Below are 18,757 nucleotides of genomic sequence, written 5' to 3'. Positions count from 1 at the left end.
TGTGGCATAGCGACAATCTTATTTTGGGAGAACCCTGGCATAGTGACCATATCTTGATTTTAAATGGGCTCTTGGGATGAATATGAATTATTCCAGGTATTGAAACTTGGTAGATTTTCTGGAAAATATTAATCCCCAGCATGCATACACTTCCGTATGGGTGGCCCCAGCATAACCCACAAGCTGATGTTGCAAGCCCCATGCTTTACCAACTGAATACCTGCATTCGGAAGATATTCAGACCCCTTGACTTTTTCCACATTTTGTTACCTTACAGCCTTATTCTAAAATGGATTAAATAAAACCATTTCCTAATCAATTTACATACAATACTCCATAATGACAAAGCAAAAAGAGGTTTTTAGATATTTTTGCAAATGTATTAAATATAAAAAACAGATACCTTATTTACATACAGTTGAAGTCGGAAGTTTACATACACTTAGGTTGGAGTCATTAAAACTTGTTTTTCAACCACTCCACACATTTCTTGTTAACCAACTATAGTTTTGGCAAGTCGGTTAGGACATCTACTTTGTGCATGACACAAGTAATTTTTCCAACAATTGTTTACAGACAGATTATTTCACTTATAATTCACTGTATCACAATTCCAGTGGGTCAGAAGTTTACATACACTAAGTTGACTGTGCCTTTAAACAGCTTGGAAAATCCCAGAAAATTATGTCATGGCTTTAGAAGCTTCTGATAGGCTAATTGACATCATTTGAGTCAATTGGAGGTGTACCTGTGGATGTCGTTCAAGGCCTACCTTCAAAATCAGTGCCTCTTTGCTTGACATCATGGGAAAATCAAAGGAAATCAGCCAAGACCTCAGAAAAAAAATTGTAGACTTCCACAACTCTGGTTCATCCTTCTGAGCAATTTCCAAACGCCTGAAGGTACCACGTTCATCTGTACAAACAATAGTACGCAAGTATAAACACCATGGGAACACGCAGACATCATACCGCTCAGGAAGGAGACGAGTTCTGTTTCCTAGAGATGAACGTACTTTGGTGCGAAAAGTGCAAATCAATCCCAGAACAACAGCAAAGGACCTTGTGAAGATGCTGGAGGAAACAAGTACAAAAGTATCTATATCCACAGTAAAACGAGTACTATATCGACATAACCTGAAAGACTGTGCAGCAAGGAAGAAGCCACTGCTCCAAAACCGCCATAAAAAAGCCAGACTACGGTTTGCAACTGCACATGGGGACAAAGATCGTACTTTTTGGAACAAGGAAGCCTACAAACCTGACTCAGTTACACCAGCTCGGTCAGGAGGAATGGGCCAAAATTCACCAAACTTATTGTGGGAAGCTTGTGGAAGGCTACTCGAAATGTTTGACCCAAGTTTAACAATTTAAAGGCAATGCTACCAAATACTATTTTATTGTATGTAAACTTCTGACCCACTGGGAATGTGATGAAATAAATAAAAGTTTATTTCATCACATTCCTGACCTAAGACAGGGAATTTTTACTAGGATTAAATGTCAGGAATTGTGAAAAACTGAGTTTAAATGTATTTGGCTAAGGTGTATGTAAACTTCCAACTTCAACTGTAAGTATTCAGACCCTTTGCTACAAGACTCGAAATTGGTGCCTGTTTCCATTGATCATCCTTGATGTTTCTACAACTTGATTGGAGTCCACCTGTGGTCAATTCAATTGATTGGACATGATTTGGAAAGGCACACACCTGTCTATATAAGGTCCCACAGTTGGCAATGCATGTCAGAGCAAAAACCAAGCCATGAGGTCGAAGGAATTGTCCGTAGAGCTCTGAAACAGGATTGTGTCGAGGCACAGATCTGGGGAAGGGTACCAAAAAATGTTTGCGGCATTGAATGTCTCCAAGAACACAGTGGCCCCCATCATTCTTAAATGGAAGAAGTTTGGAACCACCAAGGCTCTTCCTAGAGTAGGCTGCCCGGCCAAACTGAGCAATCGGAGGAGAAGGGCCTTGGTCAGGGAGGTGACCAAGAAACCGATGGTCACTCTGACAGAGCTCCAGAGTTCCTCTGTGGAGATGGGAGAAACTTCCAGAAGAACAACCATCTCTGCAGCACTCCACCAATCAGGCCTTTATGGTAGAGTGGCCAGACGGAAGCCTCTCCTCATTAAAAGGCACATGACAGCCCACTTGGAGTTGCCAAAAGTCACCTAAAGGACTCTCAGACCATGGAAACAATATTCTCTGGTCTGATGAAACCAAGATTGAACTATTTGGCCTGAATGCCAAGCGTCACATCTGGGGAAAACCTGGCACCATCCCTACCGTGAAGTATGGTGGTGGCAGCATCATGCTGTGGGGATGTTTTTCAGCGGCAGGGACTTGGAGACTAGTCAGGATCGAGGCAAAGATAAACAGAGCAAAAGTACAGAGAGATCCTTAATGAAAACCTGCTCCAGAGCGCTCAGCACCTCAGACTGGAGCGAAGGTTCACCTTCCAACAGGACAACGATCCTAGGCACACAGCCATGATAACGCAGTAGTTGCTTCGGGACAAGTCTCTGAATATCCTTGAGTGGCCCAGCCAGTGCCCGGACTTGAACCCCATCTAACATCTCTGGAGAGTCCTGAAAATAGCTGTGCAGCAACGTTCCCCATCCAACCTGACAGAGCTTGAGAGGATCTGCAGAGAAGAATGGGAGAAACTCCCCAAATACAGGTGTGCCAAGCTTGTAGCGTCATACCCAAGAAGACTCGAGGCTGTAATCGCTGCCAAAGGTGCTTCAACAAAGTACTGAATAAAGGGTCTGAATAGTTATGTAAATATAATTTTATTTATTTTTTATTTTTATTTTTTACTTAGCCAAAATTTCTAAAAACCTGTTTTTGCTTTGTCATTAAGTGGCATTGTGTGTAGATTGATGAGGATTGATGATTAAAAAAACAAACAAAACATTTTGGGGGGTGGGGGGTGGGGAGTCAAGGGGTTTGAATACTTTCCGAAGGCACTGTATTTATGGCAAGACACATCATTCACCCAAGATTTTTCAAAATCATGCCAGTGGTGTCTGAGATATCACGTGTGACTAACACATTTCAGTTGATTGCTATAGCACCCCTGTTGGACCAATCAGTGTAAATTTGTAAATGCCGGAGCTCTATGTACTAACGGTCAGAGACGGATCCATAGTCCCCCATCGTGGGGGACAACAAAGAACTTGAGGTTGCACTAGCGAACTCAGTCATATTTCCACAAAGAGAAGAATGCCAGATAATTTATTAAAGCTGCAAGTAGCGTTGCTGGGGTTGAAGCTAGGTACTGTTATTAATTGTTGGTAAATGTTGAAGTGAGTTGAATAGTTGTTATAAGACGGCAAAAGTGTTAGTAGTACCCGAAGAGGTGAATCAGGAGTATTGATAGTGTTTCGCAATGAAACATTTCACACACATACATGAATGCACATAGTCAAACACATACAAACGCACACACTGGCCCCATAGCGCCACCATCGGGACAAATTGGACACATCGCCATAGGATGAGCTACTTCTGTACTCCTTACCATGCTGGCCAAATATCAGAACTCAAAATTAAACTGATCATGCAATATGCTTTTGATGTATTTTGTAAGATGTTCACCACAGTTTGAGGTCCTGAGCGCTCTGGAGCAGGTTTTCATCAAACGGGTGTGGCTGAAATAGCAGAATCCACTAATTTGAAGGGGTGTCCACATACACTTGGCCATGTAGTGTAGTTTCAGTCATGCAAATTGAAGGAAAGTTGGCAGGTGCACAGTGTACTGTTCGGACGCTGGAATTATCTTGGAGGAATGTGCGAAGGTAACCTACTTTTTGAATAAGCAGCACGTCCAATAGACTTAAAGCAAATTGAAATACATTTGCCAAAATTATATATTTACTCCTGTCTAAACAGAAATAAATAAAATCATTCAAATACTTCACCAGAGAGCATGACTTAGTCACAGAGGATCATGAGGTTCTTTAAAAACATAGCTGTGGAATGTTTCAAATCACCAGTGCATAGGCCTATGCCTATTTGGGAAGCCTGCAATTTGGGCAGCGCGCGTTGCAATAGGCCTAGCTGATTATTGAGCTGCAGCTGTCATTGAAAAACATCTAAAATATGTGTGAAGATAAAGTGTCATGTGTATAATTGAATAATGTTGAGACAAAAAGGGGAGGGGTGTGTGACGAAGATATAGGCATGTCTCTCTCCAGAATGCATGCGCTCAGCTCTCCAGAATGCCTCAGCTGTCTCCCGCCAATTCTTGCGCATTTATTGTTTCATTGCATGAATTGTTTGCCCTTTGATTGTTTATTTTTATCAATTCCCCATTATACAGTACCAGTCAAAAGTTTGGACACACCAACACATTCCAGGGTTTTTCACTATTTTTTTACTATTTTCTACATTGTATAATAATAGTGAAGACATCAGAACTATGAAATAACACTTATGGAATCATGTAGTAACCAAAAAAGTGTTAAACAAATCAAAATATATTTTAGATTCTTCAAAGTAGCCACCCTTTGCCTTGATGACAGCTTTGCACACTCTGCATTCTCTCAACCAGCTTCATGAGGTAGTCACCTGGAATGCATTTCAATTAACAGGTGTGCCTTGTTAAAAGTTAATTTGTGGAATTTCTTTCCTTCTTAATGCGTTGGAGCCAATCAGTTGTGTTGTGACAAGTTGGGGGTGTCCATATTATGGCAAGAACAGCTCAAAAAACAAAGCGAAACGACAGTCCATCATTACTTTAAGACACGAACGTCAGTCCGGAAAATTTCAAGAACTTTTCAGAGGAGACTGCATGAATCAGGCCTTCATGGTCGAATTGCTGCAAAGAAACTACTTCTAAAGGACACCAATAAGAAGAAGAGGCTTGCTTGGGCCAAGAGACACGAGCAATGGACATTAGACCGGTGAAAATCTGTCCTTTTGGTTTGATGAGTCCAAATTAGAGATTTTTGGTTCCAACCGCCATGTCTTTGTGAGACGCAGAGTAGGTGAACGGATGATCTATGCATGTGTGGTTCCCACCGTGAAGCATGGAGGAGGAGGTGTGATGGTGCTTTACTGGTGACACTGTCTGTGATTTATTTAGAATTAAAGGCACACTTAACCAGCATGGCTACTACAGCATTCTACAGCAATACGCCATCCCATCTGGTTTGGGCTTAGTAGGACTATCATTTGTTTTTCAACAGGACAATGACCCAACACACCTCCAGACTGTGTAAGGGCTATTTGATCAAGAAGGAGAGTGATGGAGTGCTGCATCAGATGACCTGGCCTCCACAATCATCCGACCTCAACCCAATTGAGATGGTTTGGGATGAGTTGGACTGCAGAGTGAAGGAAAACATTTACATTTACGTCATTTAGCAGACGCTCTTAGCCAGAGCGACTTACAAATAGGTGCATTCACCTTATAGCCAGTGGGATAACCACGTAACTTTTTTTTACTATATCCTATCCCAGGTATTCCTTAAAGAGGTGGGGTTTCAAATGTCTCCGGAAGGTGGTGAGTGACTCCGCTGTCCTGGCGTCGTGAGGGAGCTTGTTCCACCATTGGGGTGCCAGAGCAGCGAACAGTTTTGACTGGGCTGAGCGGGAACTATGCTTCCGCAGAGGTAGGGGAGCCAGCAGGCCAGAGGTGGATGAACGCAGTGCCCTCGTTTGGGTGTAGGGACTGATCAGAGCCTGAAGGTACGGAGGTGCCGTTCCCCTCACAGCTCCGTAGGCAAGCACCATGGTCTTGTAGCAGATGCGAGCTTCAACTGTAAGCCAGTGGAGTGTGCGGAGGAGCGGGGTGACGTGAGAGAACTTGGGAAGGTTGAACACCAGACGGGCTGCGGCATTCTGGATGAGTTGTAGGGGTTTAATGGCACAGGCAGGGAGCCCAGCCAACAGCGAGTTGCAGTAATCCAGACGGGAGATGACAAGTGCCTGGATTAGGACCTGTGCCGCTTCCTGTGTAAGGCAGGGTCGTACTCTCCGAATGTTGTAGAGCATGAACCTACAGGATCGGGTCACCGCCTTGATGTTAGCGGAGAACGATAGGGTGTTGTCCAGGGTCACGCCAAGGCTCTTCGCACTCTGGGAGGAGGACACAACGGAGTTGTCAACCGTGATGGCGAGATCATGGAACGGGCAGTCCTTCCCCGGGAGGAAGAGCAGCTCCGTCTTGCCGAGGTTCAGCTTGAGGTGGTGATCCGTCATCCATACTGATATGTCTGCCAGACATGCAGAGATGCGATTCGCCACCTGGTTATCAGAAGGGGGAAAGGAGAAGATTAGTTGTGTGTCGTCAGCGTAGCAATGATAGGAGAGGCCATGTGAGGATATGACAGAGCCAAGTGACTTGGTGTATAGCGAGAATAGGAGAGGGCCTAGAACTGAGCCCTGGGGACACCAGTGGTGAGAGCACGTGGTGCGGAGACAGCTTCTCGCCACGCCACTTGGTAGGAGCGACCGGTCAGGTAGGACGCAATCCAAGAGTGAGCCGCGCCGGAGATGCCCAGCTCGGAGAGGGTGGAGAGGAGGATCTGATGGTTCACAGTATCAAAGGCAGCAGACAGGTCTAGAAGGACAAGAGCAGAGGAGAGAGAGTTAGCTTTAGCAGTGCGGAGAGCCTCTGTGACACAGAGAAGAGCAGTCTCAGTTGAATGACCAGTCTTGAAACCTGACTGGTTTGGATCAAGAAGGTCATTCTGAGAGAGATAGCAAGAGAGTTGGCTAAAGACGGCACGCTCAATAGTTTTGGAGAGAAAAGAAAGAAGGGATACTGGTCTGTAGTTGTTGACATCAGAGGGATCGAGTGTTGGTTTTTTGAGAAGGGGTGCAACTCTCTCTCTTGAAGACGGAAGGGACATAGCCAGCGGTCAAGGATGAGTTGATCAGCGAGGTGAGGTAAGGGAGAAGGTCACCGGAGATGGTCTGGAGAAGAGAGGAGGGGATAGGGTCAAGCGGGCAGGTTGTTGGGCGGCCTGCCGTCACAAGTCGCAAGATTTTATCTGGAGAGAGAGGGGAGAAAGAAGTCAAAGCATAGGGTAGGGCAGTGTGAGCAGGACCAGTAGTGTCATTTGACTTAACAAACGAGGATCGGATGTCGTCAACCTTCTTTTCAAAATGGTTGACGAAGTCATCCACAGAGAGGGAGGAGGGGGAAGGGGGGGGATTCAGCAGGGAGGAGAATGTGGCAAAGACCTTCCTAGGGTTAGAGGCGGATGCTTGGAATTTAGAGTGGTAGAAAGTGGCCTTAGCAGCAGAAACAGATGAATAAAATGTAGAGAGGAGGGAGTGAAAAGATGCCAGGAGGGAGTCTAGTTTTCTTCCATTTCCGCTCAGCTGCCCGGAGCTCTGCTCTGTTCTGTGAGCTCGCAATGAGAAAAGCAGCCAACAAGTGCTCAGCATGTGGGAACTCCTTCAAGACTGTTGGAAAAGCATTCCAGGTGAAGCTGGTTGAGTGCCAAGAGTGTGCAAAGCTGTCGTCAAGCAAACGGTGGATACTTTGAAGAATCTAAAATCGAATATATATTGTTTAACACTTTTTGTTACTACATGATTCAATATGTGTTATTTCATAGTTTTGATGTCTTCACTATTATTCTACAATGTAGAAAATAGTAAAAAATAAAGAAAAATCCTTGAATGAGTAGGTGTCCTAACTTTTGACTGGTACTGTATATGTCACCAGTAGTAAATGTAACGTTAATCTCTGTCATTTGGTTACATTAATTTCTGTTAATGCATGTATTAGTTACAGTCATTCACCATTCTCATTCTCGGAGTGGAAACGTTGTTTGCAGAGTTGACAACCTGCAACCTGCTACACCATCATTTAAGAGTTTTGTCAATTTTCATTGGCTTTTGTTTGGATTGCTTCATGTGAGCAATGAGCATGTGTCTGGTTTGTCTGTCCTCCTAATGTTGAGGGAGTGCGCGAAAGTGCCCATTTGGAGATGTCTGATTTCGGATTGTCTTAACTCACCACTAATGCATTTTTTCCTCTCCTCACACAGTAAGTCCGTCAAAGTCATTATTTTTTTTACATCCATTGCGAATTATAATAGTTCCTCAATACTCACAGTACTTGAAAAATCTTTCGAACACTCTTCCCCCCTCGATAATCAACAAGCCTCGGTGTGCAAGAGCAAAATATAATGATCTGATGATTGCATATATCCAGTGGAAACGTCCTAAAATACCTGAAGACTTTTCCCCAAAACAGCTCTGTCCCAAGCTCACTGGTGTGGGAAACTAAGGGCCCGGAATAGTTTAGTTGATACAATGTCGCAAGTTCGCTAGCAACAGCTTCAGCTGGTCCCAGTTGAGTGATTTGATACAATGTTGCACTTCGATAGTTCAAGTCAAGACTGTTAGAAAGGGATGTAGACAGGCGGAGTAGAGAGATGAATGCAATTGAAAGAAACTGCATTTTCATCAGGATATTTTTGACTCTTTCTATTTGTCGGCTTTATGTATTTTTACTTAGTTAACAATGGAAGTTATAGGCCTACTGCTGCATTGGCCTATAGGCTATCATTGAGCTCCATGCATATGGTCATTTCTTTAGCCGCCAATGGTTCCCGGTGTATCAATGTGTTCATATGGCAGAGGCTGGTGCTCTCGCATTAGTTGAATTTTAACTTTTAGAATTTCATAATTTTAATTCCGATTTTTATGATTAACCAACTCACAATAATTTTGAGAAACAAAATTATTATTATTGAAATAAAACTTCCACAAAAATGTGCATATGAAAATCATAACTGGCACGCAGATCGGTAGAAATGGTAAGATTAATTGTAGGCTTCCCCAAATTTGAAACTCATGCGCAGCCTATTAAGGGATTTGTTTGACAATCAGATGAAAACATCATAACCTTTTGTGTTCATGCCACATTAAAAGGTAATACATTTTTACTGTTAATTTTCATGTCTTTACTATAAAACCCATTAATAAATGTATATAGGAGGTCCTGTGAAAAAAACGTGCCCGCCTTTGGAAATCAAATGCCTGTCCAACTCATTCGTTTTGGTGCTGGCCCTGGCAGTCGCCCTTTAAATGTCAGCACGCTATATCCAGGCTTCAGATTGAATCCAGGCCTAAGTTCATGACTCCTATACAAAACACAACTTATGGTCAATATATCCCTGAAACAATTGTCTACCATTCTATCCATCATATGGTGCAGCTTTACTGAAGTGTTGATCATGTATATTAATGCTTGCCTCAAATGAATTACACACAAACGGTCCCATTCACCATACAGTAAATGTCCTTAGTGAATTGTATTTGTATATTTGTCTAAATAATGTACACTAGAATAAATCTATTATATCTGTACTCTAGCTACCTTGATTCCCAATTTGTTTGTTGGTAAGAAACTGTACAGTAGAGAAACACCATTCTTAGGCAAAACATCAGGTAATCAACTGAAAAGTACTGCAAACTACCATAAAGTGCCACAACATTACACAAAATATGTTAATCAGACACCACAAAGCACTGTTAATCACTGCATGTGCTGCTTCACGTAATACACTGCACGTAATACACTCTGAGATTATGTTGGATGCTGTTCTGCAAAGAGGTATCAACATATCTCTCTCGCATACCACGACTGGTTTACATATGTTAGAGCTGGGTTGGAACAAAAGCCTGCCATTTGTTGCTCTCTAGGACCAGAGCTGCCCACTCCTGGTGTAGATCCAACTAACAGTTCTTGGGTTGAGTGTGTCCTCACTCCCTGGGAGCAGCATTTAGTATTTTAAACACAACACTGATAAACCATCTGCCTCAAGGCCCTCATTGAATGTGTCTTCAGACCATGACCAACTCAACTCATCTAGGCACAAAGGTTAGTCCAAGGTAAACGAACCGATGAAATACAATATAATTGACTGGATCATTCGTCATTTTGTCAATCGATACTAACAACACTGTGGTTGGATGTAATTTGTGCTAAATACCTAATGGTAATATATTAGTTTTTCAGTGTGTTTTTTATTTACAATCATCACTAGAGGACAATCACAATAACCCAAAACCCTCATCCCTCCCTTCCTTCAAAAACAACAAAATTAACATGAACAAGCATTACAAAATCCAAAATCTACCGAAACCAAAATAAACTGAAAAATGTACAAGACATTCATGTCAAATCATTCCATTCCCATAGACTAACCTATCCATAAGATCTGACATATCTAAAAAATATATGTATGTACACACTCTGCTGTATTGTACTGTACAAAATACGGCAACACTTTAGGCGTCCCCCTGTAGACATGCAAACACCTTACTTAGCCCTACACAATGTCATTTTATGGCCTTTGTGACCACTCACTACTCACTGGAATTATAACTGGTTTATGACCTGACATTACAACTGATATTAACTGTCTCTGAGACTGCACTGGCATGTTGCGTCTCAAAGAACTGAGCTGACACAGGTTAGTGTGATAATAATTAATGGCTATGAATGCCATTAAGTGGTCTTACGGTCTTATGTAACACCTCATAAGGCATTGGACATGTCTACATGAGACCCTTGTACAATTAAGTGTGCCCCAAAGGACTTATTTTCAGTGGGGGTTGAAGATGAGAGCATTCAGCAGGAATAGCACTTACTTGTGGATGACGTCATAGTCAAGTTGAACTTGCATTGCCTACAGTATGTCTCTGAAGAGCAGTGGAGCATTTCCTTGTGCATCAAAAGCAAACAAAAAGAGTGGGTGACATTTAAAAGGGTACATCATATGTGTTTGTCTCTTCCCAATGGCTACCACAATGAAAACTAACATGACAAAACTAGTTAAGCTGAAAGGGGAAAAGAACCATGCACTTGTAAGTGTGGATGTTGCAACCCTAATGGCTCCTGCCGGAGATGGAGGCAGTATGTTATGTGCTTTGCCGAGAGAGGGATAGTCTCAAAGGTGGAGATTGAAGTGGCATTTTAGATAAGTGAGAGTTCCCGCTTGTAGTCTTGACAATGCCGGTGTCCATTGTCTTTGACAGGTGTCCTTGGGAGTTCTCTGACTGCAAACACATGCACACACAAACATACATACGCAGACACACGCACAAACAACTATCAAACTCTCTCTCTCAAACTAACACAAACTATATAATTTGCACACACACGCGCCGCAACTCTCACTGTCCACCTCTGTCTTAACACTTGGTCAAAAAGCCACCAGCCTTTCGTGCAGGCTTCAGCAATTTTTTACAGAGAGGAAGTCCTGCCAAAGTCTTGCCGAAGGTCTTCACCACATCCTACTCCTACTCTTCCTCCTCCTCATCATCATCGGGCAGCGGTAGGATCTCTTCCTTGAGACACTCTCTGTAGAAGCTGGTGAGCGAGGCGAAAAGGTGCTGCCTACTCCGCTGGGACAGGAAATGACCCTCATCTGGATAGATCTAGAACACCACAACATGAGTAAAACATGAACACAACAATGAGCACACCCTGACCACAACATGTGCACAGCGGCATTAGTGAAAAGACAGTATACTCATATTTCTTTAAACTACTACTTTATGGATGTGTGTAATTACTCTCTTCTCATCACAGTTTAGTGTAGCTTATTAGGATTGCCATTTGCTACTGCACATGCAGCAGCTACTCTTCCTGGGGTCCACATAAAACGTACCAATACATGACAAAGTACAGAACAGTTATAGATAAGAACAACATATTAAATTCAAAATGAAATAAAAAATAAGACTTACATATTGGAGAGACACCAAGAGACAACAAAATAACTAATTACACACTTCATATATACTGTACATATTCATATTCTTATATACAGTACAGTTAAATTAGATCATTAGGAAGAGGAGAGGCGCTGTGATACGAAATGTTTTTTATCTCTTAGTTTTTTAAGCTAAACTTGCTTTTTGCATGAGTAACCTCTGGTGACAGAGCATTCCATGATGACATGGCTCTATAGATAACTGAGCGGCGCATTAAATCTGTTTTTGGTTTGGGTACAGTGAAGAAACCCATAGTGGCATGTCTGGTGGGGTATGCCTGTCTGTTTGAAGTGTATGCAAATAGATTATACAAGTGGTTAGGCATTTTCAACACACAAATGTTTCTTAAAAAGACTAGAAGAGAAGTAGTCAATTTCACCTCAACCCTCAACCATGAAAGACTATCATGCATGTTGTTGATGTTAGTTCTGGGTGTGCAGTTAAGGCAAGGCGTGCTGCTTTGTTTTGAGCCAGTTGCAGCTTTGCTAGGTCTTTCTTGGCTGCACCAGGCCATATTACCGGGCAGTAATCAAGATGGAACAAGACCAGCGCCTGAACAACTAGTACAGTTGATCTTTGTGTCAAAAATACAGAACATCTTTTTAGAACAGATATACCTCTCCCCATCTTCACAACAACTTTGTCAATATGACTTGACCGTGATAACTGACCATCCAATGTTACTCCTAGGAGTTCAGCTTCTTCAACTTGTTCAATGGTTACACCTTTTATGCACAACTCCAGTTGAGGTTTAGGTCTAAGAAAATGCTTTGAACCAAATACAACGCTTTTGGTTGTAGATGTATTTCAGGCCAGTGTATTGTTAATTACTCATTCTGACACTGACTGCAACACCTTCCTAAGAGTTTCAGTGAGTTCACTGGCTGTAGGTGCTGATGTGTAGAATGTGCAATCATCAGCATACATAGTCATTTTAGCATACATAGCCATCAAATAATTTGTAAAAATAGGGAAGAGTAACAGCCCAAGGCAGCCCAAGGGATACCGCACTGTCCTTATCTGATGTTCGAGAAGCTTCCATTGAAGAACACTCTCTGGGTTCTATTGGATAAGTAACTCTCCAGCTATGTAATGGCAGGTGATGTAAAGCCATAACAAGTGAGTTTTTTCAATAACAAATTATCATCAATAACATCAAAGGCTGCACTGAATACAAACAATACAGCTCCAACGATCATCTTATTATCCATTTATTTTAGCCAATCATCAGTCATCTGAGTCACTGCAGTAGAAGTTGAGTGCCCTTCCCTATATGCAGTAGCTGGTGGTACTGTATGTTTATGGTACTACACACACTACAGAAACATACCGTACATACATAGCATGGGTGGGGTACTACATAGTTTTGTTACTGCTAGTACACTTGGGTAGGCTTATGGCTTAATTAATCTAGTGTACCGGCACACTTTACAGAACCTGTATTCTATAGTATAGTGGGCAATGACTTTATCCAAACCTGCATTGTGTAGTTTGCTCCAACTTTCACAAGGTTCTTGATGAGCTCAGCAGTATGCTGAAAGTGGACATTGGCTGAAAAAGGCAGAATAAAATGTGTCAGCAGAATTCTGCTTGAATCGTCACGGGAAGCACAGCAAGATCACATTATGACAGAAAACATTACAGGGTGGAGATGAAAATACCATGATCTAACTTGAAACAGTTGTGACACTGTGATTTCTTGTGGCAAATCCATTCTCTGTACAATGGAAATTGACCGATTCTTTCAATAACTTATATTTCATAAAAACTGTCATTTTTGTTAAAGGTTCTTCAGTTGTGGCAGTTTGTGTAATTGTTAGATTATTGCTGTTTTAAGTGCCTTCTGGCACGAAGCACAATGCAGATTTGTCCTACATAGTAAAGAACAACACAACAGCTACATAACTGACCCTAGTTCATTGCTGATGTCTTTTTCTTGGTTTCACATAGTTAGTCACTCACCGTCTGCTGTGCCGTGGACAAGCATCAGAGTCTGTTCCCTCAGTGGCTGGACATTCTGTAACACACTGGAGAACTGCAACAGAGCCAGCCATAGAAGTGTTAAGAGTATTAGATAGAGTTTGCTGGCATATTGTTAGAAAGGGAAGGTCAGGAGGCATTCCTAGTGGCTAGTGAAAGTCTACAAAACCCTTGCACAGTCGTCACACTCTGCTGCCTTAAAATTACATCTAAAAAGGGATTCAATTCGATTCTGTTTTCAAAGTAAAAAAGAATAAAAAGAAGAACATGTATTGATTGTGTCTTCACACCCCAGAGATAATACTTGGTAGAAGCACCTTTGGCAGCCATTACAGTTGTGAATAATTTTGAATAAGATTCTACCAAACTTGCACAACTCTAAGGGCAACATATATTCATTGTTTTTGTAAAAATTAAGAACACATTCCTGATATTGAGTTCCACCCCCCTTTAGCCCTCAGAACAGCCTCAATTTGTCACGGCATGGACTCTGCAAGGTGTCGAAAGCATTCCACAGGGATGCTGGTCAATGTCGACTCCAATGCTTCCACAGTTGTGTCAAGTTGGCTGGATGACCTTTGGACCATTCTTGATACACACGGGAAACGGTTGAGAGTGAAAACCCAGCAGCGTTGCAGTTCTTGACACACTCAAACCAGTGCGCCTGGCACCTATTACCATACCCCGTTCAAAGGTACTTAAATATTTTGTCTTGCCCATTCACCCTCTGAATGACACACATAAACAAATCCATGTCTCAATTGTCTCAAGGCTTCAAAATCCTTATTTAACCTGTTTTCTCCCATTCATCTATACTGATTGAAGTGAATTTAACAAGTGACATCAAGAAGGGATTTTAGCTTTCACCTGGATTCACCTGGTCAGTCTATGTCATGGAAAGGGCAGTTCTTAATGATTTGTACACAGACTGGACCATTCAGGGACACTCAACACCTCTTAGAAAGCCACTCTGGTGTGTCTTTGGCATTAAAATGGGGGTAATTGTTCCACTGAAAAATTAAACTTCCCAGGGTTTTCAAAAGACTACGGCAGGTTTTTCTTTAACTTTGTACCTGGGCTTTTCTCCTTTCATTTTTATTTTAATCCTCACAAACTACCCAGTCCCTGCCGGTGACAAGCATACAAACATAATACAGAATACAGTGCATTCACTCCATATCATTGGCCTGTATTACAAAGTAAAAAGAAGAAAGCCTGTGTTTAAAAAATCCACTTCAAATTATCCATTATGTTTGCAACAAGCCTGTTAAGTAATACTGCAAGACAACACAGCAAAGAAATAAACTTTTTGGCCTAAATTAAAAACAGCAGGTTTGGGTCAAATCCAATACAACATAACACTGAGTGAAATGTTCAAGTATTGTGTCGGCAGCATCAGCATAGTCTCCGTGCTGCTGTGCTGTTTGTTGCTACTTGGCTACCTGCCAAACTATTCACGTTTTACTTTTAATAAACGTTTAATCAATCTCTGTGTTCAACAAATTTACCAACTTTTTAGTTTTGTCCTCACTCATCTTTTTTTCGTTAAACTTTTTCATCCCGGACGTTTATCCCGAGACAGAAGAGTCATTTTCCTGTGCGTTTTAGCTGCCAACTTTACGTTATTTTCCTTTTTTCCATCGCAACTTTTTTCCCTTATTCAACTTTTTCACTCCGGACGCTTTATCTGGACATGGTTCATCAACATCTTCAACAGCCGAAGCTAAGTAGTAACATTAACATGATGTCTTCTAATTGCAGTCGCTGTACTCATAATATACAGGAGAACGATCGCCTTACGGCGAGAATAGCTGTGCTACAAGCCCAGCTTCAGACGCAATCGTTAGGCAAGGGTAACCTCAGTGTAGGAAAGGAAGAAACAGCGTCTGTGCCACCAGTAAGTACAGACAGTAACGTTAGTATGAATCCCCCCGCACAGTCCCCGCAGCCGGACAACTTTCTCATGGCTTCTGGAGGGAAATACTGTTGGAATGCTCAACCGGTGTCGCTCATTCAGCCGACAGAAACCTTCAACCGGTTTTCCCCATTATGTAGCGAGTCGGAGTCTGAGTCTGAGTCTTCTCTAGTCTCTACTCCTCCCGTTACGGGGTCTGAGACGCCGAAGGCTCCCACCATTAGCTCTGACAAATTGAAAACCCTAGTCATTGGCGACTCCATTACCCGCAGTATTAGACTTAAAACGAATCACCCAGCGATCATACACTGTTTACCAGGGGGCAGGGCTACCGACGTTAAGGCTAATCTAAAGATGGTGCTGGCTAAAGCTAAAACTGGCGAGTGTAGAGAGTATAGAGATATTGTTATCCACGTCGGCACCAACGATGTTAGGATGAAACAGTCAGAGGTCACCAAGTGCAACATAGCTTCAGCGTGTAAATCAGCTAGAAAGATGTGTCGGCATCGAGTAATTGTCTCTGGCCGCCTCCCAGTTAGGGGAAGTGACGAGCTCTACAGCAGAGTCTCAGCACTTAATCGCTGGTTGAAAACTGTTTTCTGCCCCTCCCAAAATATAACATTTGTGGATAATTGGCCCTCTTTCTGGGACTCACCCACAAACAGGACCAAGCCTGACCTGCTGAGGAGTGACGGACTCCATCCTAGCTGGAGGGGTGCTCTCCTCTTATCTACCAACATAGATAGGGCTCTAACTCCTCTAGCCCCACAGTGAAATAGGGTGCAGGCCAGGCAGCAGGCTGTTAGCCAACCTGCCAGCTTAGTGGAGTCTGCCAATAGCACAGTCAGTGTAGTCAGCTCAGCCATACCCATTGAGACTGTGTCTGTGCCTCGACCTAGGTTGGGCAAAACTAAACATGGCGGTGTTCACCCTAGCAATCTTATTAGGATAAAGACCTCCTCCATTCCTGCCATTATTGAAAGAGATCGTGATACCTCACATCTCAAAATAGGGTTACTTAATGTTAGATCCCTCACTTCAAAGGCAGTCATAGTCAATGAACTAATCACTGATCATAATCTTGATGTGATTGGCCTGACTGAAACATGGCTTAAGCCTGATGAATTTGCTGTGTTAAATGAGGCCTCACCTCCTGGTTACACTAGTGACCATATTCCCCGTGCATCCCGCAAAGGCGGAGGTGTTGCTAACATTTACGATAGCAAATTTCAATTTACAAAAAAAAAAATGGCGTTTTCATCTTTTGAGCTTCTAGTCATGAAATCTATGCAGCCTACTCAATCACTTTTTATAGCTACTGTTTACAGGCCTCCTGGGCCATATACAGCGTTCCTCTCTGAGTTTCCTGAATTCCTATCAGACCTTGTAGTCATAGCAGATCATATTCTAATTTTTGGTGATTTTAATATTCACATGGAGAAGTCCACAGACCCACTCCAAAAGTCTTTCGGAGCCATTATCGACTCAGTGGGTTTTGTCCAACATGTCTCTGGACCTACTCACTGCCACAGTCATACTCTGGACCTAGTTTTGTCCCATGGAATAAATGTTGTAGATCTTAATGTTTTTCCACAAAATCCTGGACTATCGGACCACCATTTTATTACATTTGCAATCGCAACAAATAATCTGCTCAGACCCCAACCAAGGAGCATCAAAAGTCGTGCTATAGTTCTCAAACAACACAAAAATTCATTGATGCCCTTCCAGACTCCTTCTGCCTACCCAAGGACGTCAGAGGACAAAAATCAGTTAACCACTTAACTGAGGAACTCAATTTAACCTTGCGCAATACCCTAGATGCAGTTGCACCCCTAAAAACGAAAAACATTTGTCATAAGAAACTAGCTCCCTGGTATACAGAAAATACCCGAGCTTTGAAGCAAGCTTCCAGGAAATTGGAACGGAAATGGCGCCACACCAAACTGGAAGTCTTCCGACTAGCTTGGAAAGACAGTACCGTGCAGTACCGAAGAGCCCTCACTGCTGCTCGATCATCCTACTTTTCCAACTTAATCGAGGAAAATAAGAACAATCCAACATTTCTTTTTGATACTGTTGCAAAGCTAACTAAAAGCAGCATTCCCCAAGAGAGGATGGCTTTCACTTCAGCAGTGATAAATTCATGAACTTCTTTGAGGAAAAGATCATGACCATTAGAAAGCAAATTACGGACTCCTCTTTGAATCTGCGTATTCCTCCAAGGCTTAGCTGTCCTGGATCTGCGCAGACTCTGCGAGGGCCTGGGATCGGGAGAGACACTTAAGTGTTTTAGTACTATATCTCTTGACACAATGATGAAAATAATCATGGCCTCTAAACCTTCAAGCTGCATACTGGATCCTATTCCTACTAAACTGCTGAAGGAGCTGCTTCCTGTGCTTGGCCCTCCTATGTTGAACATAATAAACAGCTCTCTATCCACCGGATGTGTACCAAACTCACTAAAAGTGGCAGTGATAAAGCCTCTCTTGAAAAAGCCAAACCTTGACCCGGAAAATATAAAAAACTATCGGCCTATATCGAATCTTCCATTCCTCTCAAAAATTTTAGAAAAAGCTGTTGCGCAGCAACTCACTGCCTTTCTGAAGACAAACAATGTATACGAAATGCTTCAGTCTGGTTTTAGACCCCATCATAGCACTGAGACTGCACTTGTGAAGGTGGTAAATGACCTTTTAATGGCGTCAGACCGAGGCTCTGCATCTGTCCTCGTGCTACTAGACCTTAGTGCTGCCTTTGACACCATCGATCACCACATTCTTTTGGAGAGACTGGAAACCCAAATTGGTCTACACGGACAAGTTCTGGCCTGGTTTAGATCCTACCTGTCGGAAAGATATCAGTTTGTCTCTGTGAATGGTCTGTCCTCCGACAAATCAACTGTACATTTCGGTGTTCCTCAAGGTTCCGTTTTAGGACCACTATTGTTTTCACTATATATTTTACCTCTTGGGGATGTTATTCGAAAACATAATGTTAACTTTCACTGCTATGCGGATGACACACAGCTGTACATTTCAATGAAACATGGTGAAGCCCCAAAATTGCCCTCGCTAGAAGCCTGTGTTTCAGACATAAGGAAGTGG

At 42.5% G+C, this 18,757-nt stretch overlaps 1 protein-coding gene across 2 annotated transcripts in view; it reads right to left on the bottom strand.

Moving 5' to 3' along the window:
* Positions 1 to 9,977: 9,977 nt before the first annotated feature.
* The window catches only part of LOC121536639 (inactive dipeptidyl peptidase 10-like), a 346,281-nt gene continuing 337,501 nt past the window's right edge, over positions 9,978 to 18,757 (bottom strand). For both annotated transcript variants that reach the window (XM_041844048.2, XM_041844049.2), the window contains exons 24-26: positions 13,715 to 13,787; positions 13,230 to 13,303; positions 9,978 to 11,413 (exon numbers count right to left, since the gene is read on the bottom strand). In XM_041844048.2, coding sequence (XP_041699982.2) covers positions 11,276 to 11,413; positions 13,230 to 13,303; positions 13,715 to 13,787 — 285 coding nt within the window. In that variant the 3' untranslated portion in view covers positions 9,978 to 11,275. The remainder of the gene's footprint in view (positions 11,414 to 13,229; positions 13,304 to 13,714; positions 13,788 to 18,757) is intronic.

Source organism: Coregonus clupeaformis, chromosome 23, assembly GCF_020615455.1.
Source record: "Coregonus clupeaformis isolate EN_2021a chromosome 23, ASM2061545v1, whole genome shotgun sequence".
NCBI lineage: Eukaryota > Metazoa > Chordata > Actinopteri > Salmoniformes > Salmonidae > Coregonus > Coregonus clupeaformis.
This window is presented reverse-complemented; position numbering and strand designations above follow the sequence as displayed.